The 6,108-nt window shown below is 36.7% G+C and overlaps 1 protein-coding gene across 3 annotated transcripts; it reads right to left on the reverse strand.

Moving 5' to 3' along the window:
- Positions 1–861: 861 nt before the first annotated feature.
- Positions 862–5,778, reverse strand: LOC107792165 (membrane-anchored ubiquitin-fold protein 6). Of its 3 annotated transcripts, none has more exons than XM_016614356.2 (4): positions 5,641–5,778; positions 5,169–5,410; positions 1,853–2,023; positions 862–985 (listed from the first exon to the last, which is right to left on the reverse strand). In XM_016614356.2, exons 2-4 carry the CDS (start codon positions 5,296–5,298, stop codon positions 930–932), a joined length of 357 nt encoding a protein of 118 aa, XP_016469842.1. In that variant the 5' UTR covers positions 5,299–5,410; positions 5,641–5,778; the 3' UTR covers positions 862–929. The 3 variants fall into 3 exon arrangements, with proteins under 3 accessions (XP_016469842.1, XP_075087199.1, XP_016469843.1); XM_075231098.1 differs by having other exon boundaries at positions 5,758–5,775; XM_016614357.2 differs by lacking the exon at positions 5,641–5,778 and adding an exon at positions 5,498–5,634.
- Positions 5,779–6,108: the final 330 nt, after the last annotated feature.

Consider the following 6,108-nt stretch of genomic DNA (forward strand, 5'->3'; position numbering starts at 1 on the left):
ATATAATGATTTCGTCCTAGAATTGTTTGATTGTACAGATGATTCTTTAAATTTGGAATTTGGGAAATGAAATAATCTTTCTTGTCTCATTCTTATTAATCCCCACTGTTGGTCACCTCCGCCTAGGTATATGTCAATTCCAGGCACAGGTACCCTCCCTCTTGCTGAGTCTAAGTCGTGATATCAAGTGGGTCTAAATCTTGCTGAAGAGAATAAACACGTGTCAATTGTTGTAAGAATAAGGGCAAGCTTGATTCCTCATACTTGAGTACGACAAGTGTAATCCCACAAAGCGTATGCAGACCTTACACTTACCTTGTGAAGGTAAAGAGATTGTTTCTGATACTCAAGTGAAAAGTAAAACAATACTAGTATGAGAAGGAAAATCATTTCCAACATAGGAGATAACTGAAACAATTTATATTGATGCCAAGCCAAGTGCATTGGAGCATCACCAAGGCAAAGTGCAGCTAGATTTCCGAGTACATTTGGTCTGTGAACCGTTCTGATGCTGAACTTTATGATAACACCATAAAATCCCAAACTAAATGAAACCAAACAAATTACAAAACTATAGATTTTCTATTGCTTATGTTTCTTCTTTTCTTTTTTTCCGAGTCCCTCTTCTTTGGTACTCCACCTGTCCACCACCACTACCACTGCTTAAGATATCTTTAAAAACGAACAATTACGTTCTTTGCACAAAGGTTTTCCTAAAAGTAGTGCATCAACTCCTTTCAGCCCTCTTCAGGTGTATCAACAAACTACATGGTATCCCTCCATTCTAAATCTTTTATATATTTTTCTTTTTCACTTACTTTTACTTTTAGGATACTTGTTAATGCATCCAAAAGACTCTCCTACTGAAAAATATATAGAGCCATAAAATATAACCAAAGTGGAACAATTCCATTACTGGGTAAGATGAATTACAAGATTGTACATGCACACCCTCCTTTTGTAGGGGAATCCTCCTTCAGCTTATCTGCGACAAATGTATAAAGAAAAATCATTCAGTAGGCTTTAAATTTTAATAAGAAACAAAATGAAAAGAATCTCAAATCCTTAAATCATATAAAAAAATAAGTATAGCTTATCTTTTTCCTCTCTGTTCCTGTCAAAAAATATGACCAGGCAAGACTGGCTATGACACACTGAAGTTTTTCAAAAGGAAAGCTTCACAGATGTGTGAATATGGAACTGCCCCTAATTGACGATGGTAAGTGGAAAGCACTAAACACTAAGCTGTTCCAATGTATGTCCTATCCAATCATGTATAGTGTTAACAGACCTCAAATAAGACACTTTTCTGACTTCTCTGAATAATCGGAAAAGGAAGGAGAAGAATCCCCTGTACCTAGGAGCAAGGTAGAGGATGGGTGCGCGAGTTTGGAGAAAGTGCCAAAAGAATAGAATTGGAGTTGTCATCTAGCAATTAGACAAGCTAAAATAATTTCACTACTTACTAACAAATTAGTATCATCTGCAGTGCAAAACATTGGAAAGAACAATAAAACAGATTGATCAAAATTGGACACTGACTCGATATCATCAAAACAAAAATAACAGAAAAAGAGACATTTCAGAGCTATTTGTCTAATAGGTTTTTCCTTGCCTCTCCTATTTCATATTTTATTACAAGACAGCTATAGATTTTTACAAGAGAATATAAAATAATAGGAGGAAACCTAAGAAGTTACACTAACTGATTTAATCACGAATGAGAGCCAGTGACATGCTACTTCTGCTTGATGAACTATTAATAGAGGTTTTTTTTGACTTATCAACACAAGATCGAAAAATAAAAAAGAAAAGAAGAAGAAAGCATGTGAACCGGGAAGTCTGGATTCACCATTGTTTTTGTCATGAATAGGGGGGCGTACAACAACATGCATAGTGATGACACCTCCTGGAACTTCAGCGACGGGAAGTCTGGATTCACCGAGAGTTCTACTATTTTCAAGAATCCTTCCAGCATTAATAAGCTTCACGTCATTTGTTGTCCTTGGACCACTATCTTTATCTGCGCCACAGTAAGATCTTCTGTTAGCTGGGTTATTGCTGGTTAAAAGAGTATCTAAATTATGAGCAGCTAACGTAGGGTTGCAGATTCAGGCATCTTGGTATATAAAACATATGAGAGTTCACTGAAAATTTGAGTCTCAAATTAACCTTTTCATTCCTGTAAGTAGTGGGAATTATAGATTCTCTTTGGCTTTAGAGCATCAAAACAAATAACATGCGGATTTTGCTTAATCTAATCCATTTTAGATTAGTGGCTGATAGCTGATGCAGATTATATACAAGAAGATTTGCTAAATGCAAATACAAATTCATAGTTCTAGAACTAATATTTTCGTCATATGTAATAATTCAGAGACGGATCCAGGATTTGGGGGTTCCGGGTGCCAAGCAGAAGGAAAAGATGGACCTTTGCCACTAGCACCTTGGCGACTTTTGTTCTGTGCACTTTAAATATATATACTATTTCTTATCCGTATTTACATATATACATAGAGTTTTCGCTGAAGCTTGCGGGTGGCGTACCACCCCGAATCATATACATAGATCCGCCCTTGTGTAATATTAGTCCTTGAAGTTGGTTAAGCGTGGAGGGGAACCTTGGAACAATGGTAAAATTGTCTCCGTATGACCTATAGGCCACGGGATCGAGCCGTAGAATCTCCAGTGATGCTTGCATCAGGGTAGACTGCCTATATGACAACCCTTGGGGTGCGGCCCTTCCCCGGACCCCACATAAACGCGGGATATTTCGTGCACCGGGCTGCACTTTGGAGTTGGTTAAGCTCATTTTGCTTCGCAATTGTGTTCGCATTTAGGTTTTTAAGTGTTGCATGCTCTTTTGATTGGTGGGCAGCTTATGTTGTTTCAGGCCTACGGCAATTCCTTGCTGGCCCCTGTTCTAGAGCCTGTGTGAAAGCACGCAGAAAAATGATATCGTCAAAAGTTGACTTGATCATACAATGAAGCATCCATTTTGAAGCCAGAAATGATTAGAGTATTTAAGTTGCTCTACCTTTTGAATTTTTTAGTGCCTCTTTCATATTCAGTAGTATTTTATATATTGGTTGCTCCAAACACAGCTGTCTGAGCTTGTTAACATTGTCCCAAACTCGAACAAAGGAAAATGGTTATGGTAGTTCAATAATGGAATGAACTGGGTCAAAATGGAGCGAAATGGATAGTGCATTCTTGGAATTGCAGCATAGTTATTGTTGTTGTTGTTTCCTCTCTGTTTTATCACTCTCTCACAATGTACGCAGCTTCTTAAGCAGCACTACTCTCTTCATATCGGCATATCAATCCCAGTAACACCCTCTCATTTGCTATTTCATTTCAAACCTAAACAATCTACTTCTCTAAGTTAAAACTTCACAGTATTGTAGTCTTTGGTGCTCATGCTTATAAGATCCGAAGCCAAATCTGGTATTACAGCAGGTACGCACCATGTCACCACATGTGGGAAAGCTTTTTGTGATGAGCAGACAGATTATCAAAGGGATAACTTTCTTTTGCAGTTACTTAACAAGTTTAGGATTTACATATTAGTGAATTGAGTTGCAAAACTCACAGCAGTCTACTAATTCAACAATAAATGGAAAAAAGAAGAAATAGAGGCTGGGAAAAGATAATAAGAGCTGAAGAAATCAACTAATCCAACTCAGATAAGACGTGTCACAGAGAAATAAAATTTAAATACCCGTGTTGGTGCTATTTTAGTTGCAACACTCAAAGCAGTTAGCTAATTTAACAGTGAACTGAAAAGGAGAAACAGAGGCTGGAAAAGATAATCAACACCTGGAGAAACCAACTATCCAACTCAGAATAAGTACTACGGTTTGAGCTATTTAGTTGCAAAAATCACAGCAGTTAAGTTTAACGGTGAACAAAAAGGGAGGAATAGAGCTGGAGAAGATACTCAACAGCTGGAAAAATTAATTAATCAGAAATACTTTCTGATTGAGGAACGACCAAGGATAAATATTTAATCCGTCTTGACATGTCCAATGAGAGAAGGATTCGATTTGCTAATCTTAAGCTAACTAGACTTGGAAAGAGCTTGTGAAATATATAGATAAGGAAGGTATTGGAAATTTTTATTTCATGCTAATTGAAGATTTTCAATTTCAGTTATTCAAATGGGGATGCAGTTGTAAAACCCAAGGAGTCCCCTGGTAAATCACTAAAACTCCCATTCCCTCTTTTGTCTTCATTAATCTCCTCTATTTACCTATTTCTAGTGGTTTACTATCAGAAATGCTCGCGTCCTATTTCTTTCCCACACAAATATTCGCATCAAACTTCCTTTGCAATAAAGCTTGAGATCTCATTGATATAAAAGCTATCCTCCATCAGCAACTTTGACAAACTTCTAGAAAACTGACCGCTAATTCTGCCGTGGATCTTTTCTTCTTACATGCATCCTTTAGGGAATGGCAGCAATAGACTATGATAGCCACAAGAAACTACGCTATATATACTCACCACTGAGGCAGAGATCAAAATCTTCAATAACTAACTAAAAATCTTCTAAACTACGCTATATCCATCCATTCTTCTTTCTCTCCAAGAGAGCTAATCTTCATCTAGGTTCGTGCGGTTAGTGAGCAGACCCAGGCATCATAGAAAGACCCAAATCGGGGGTTTCCCGGGCAATTCCATGCACGATAAAAGAAATTTCTAATGCAATCCAACTGGAGTAGCCCAACTGTAACAAGCTGACGCCTGACGGATAATTACTTCAGTAATGGTGCTTCGTTGGTCCAGAAAAAACTTTCAGCCTCCTAAGCCTAACTACGACAGGCTAGTTGTGGTACCAAAAGGGTGAAAACACAGATTATAGAAAGTGCTCGAATGCGGAACTATGACCATTACTCAATACTATGCATTCTTTCTTTACAAACCGTTTTGTTATTATGATTGAACAAATGAACATGGGCATTTTCTTGAAGTAGAAACTCCAGTTAATGCAACTAGAAGTGACTGCCTATATAATCTTAAAATAGTATTGCACTAAACGCAATCAAACATCAAAATACACAACGAACAATCAAATAATGCAACAAAAGAAGCAACTCCATAAAAAACACAGGATTAAAACTAATCTAATTTCACATAATCAAGTGTAAAGTCAAGAAATTAACAACCTTTGGGCCACTGTGCAATTAACTTTTCTTTGAGAGATCCAACTGTGGTGCTAGATGCATACTTATTTGGTCCAATATCACTGCCATCAGCTAGCCTGAATTTGATCTCAACCAACTCCTCAACAGCCATTGAATAGTCTCGTACAAATTATCAAATCAACTGTACAAACTCTCATCAACCACCACACATACAAATGAATAATTCCCACTTCAATCAAGAATCAAGGGTCAAAGTTTCCTCACTGAATCAAAAACAGAGAAAAAAAATGTCAACAGCAAACCAGATCAAATACACCTAAAACAAGAAATGAACAAAAGACACAATTCACCTCAACCCTTTACAATTAGATCCAAATTTTTTAAAAAAAAATCTTTTTATTCAGACAACCCACATCACGATTTATTAGATTGTGAGAGTCTTGAAATTTTCAAAACTATAGAGACCAAAAATGATGAAATAATGAATACCCACATGAGCTGAAAGAATTCTTGTTTCTTTGTTTGTGCTTTAAATTTGCTTGATATAGAAAGAAAGAAAGAGATAAAGAATCTAAAATGGAAGGGTTGTTCCAAGTACGATTATTATAACCTGAATCTAACTGGCAAAATCTAATGATCTGGAAAATGACACTTCTTACTTTGGGTCGCTTGGACACGCAGTAAATTCACTACAAGACAAGTACACGGAAACGGGAATATTACAATCACGTCCCTTAGGTTTAAGATTTAGCAATTCAACCCCAGACCTCAAATATAAAGTTGAATAGGATCATAAGAACACAAAAAGGAAATCTTATACTCCCTCTCTCCTCAATTTACATGGAGATGCTCGAAGTACCAAGGAAAACAAAAACTAATTTTGATGTGAATTCAGGTGTAAATTCTTCAAAAAAAAAAAAAAAAAAAATACTCCCTCCGTTTCAATTTATTTGAGCTTATT

Source organism: Nicotiana tabacum, chromosome 15 (genome assembly GCF_000715075.1).
Source record: "Nicotiana tabacum cultivar K326 chromosome 15, ASM71507v2, whole genome shotgun sequence".
In the NCBI taxonomy this organism is placed as follows: domain Eukaryota; kingdom Viridiplantae; phylum Streptophyta; class Magnoliopsida; order Solanales; family Solanaceae; genus Nicotiana; species Nicotiana tabacum.

Coding starts and splice junctions, on each gene's coding strand:
- LOC107792165 (XM_016614356.2), bottom strand. CDS start 5,298: ATGGCTGTTGAGGAGTTGGTTGAGATCAAATTCAGGCTAGCTGATGGC. Junction 2,024..5,168: donor AATTGCACAGTGGCCCAAAG/GTTGTTAATTTC, acceptor ACTGTGGCGCAG/ATAAAGATAGTGGTCCAAGG. Junction 986..1,852: donor TATTCATGACAAAAACAATG/GTGAATCCAGAC, acceptor CATTTGTCGCAG/ATAAGCTGAAGGAGGATTCC.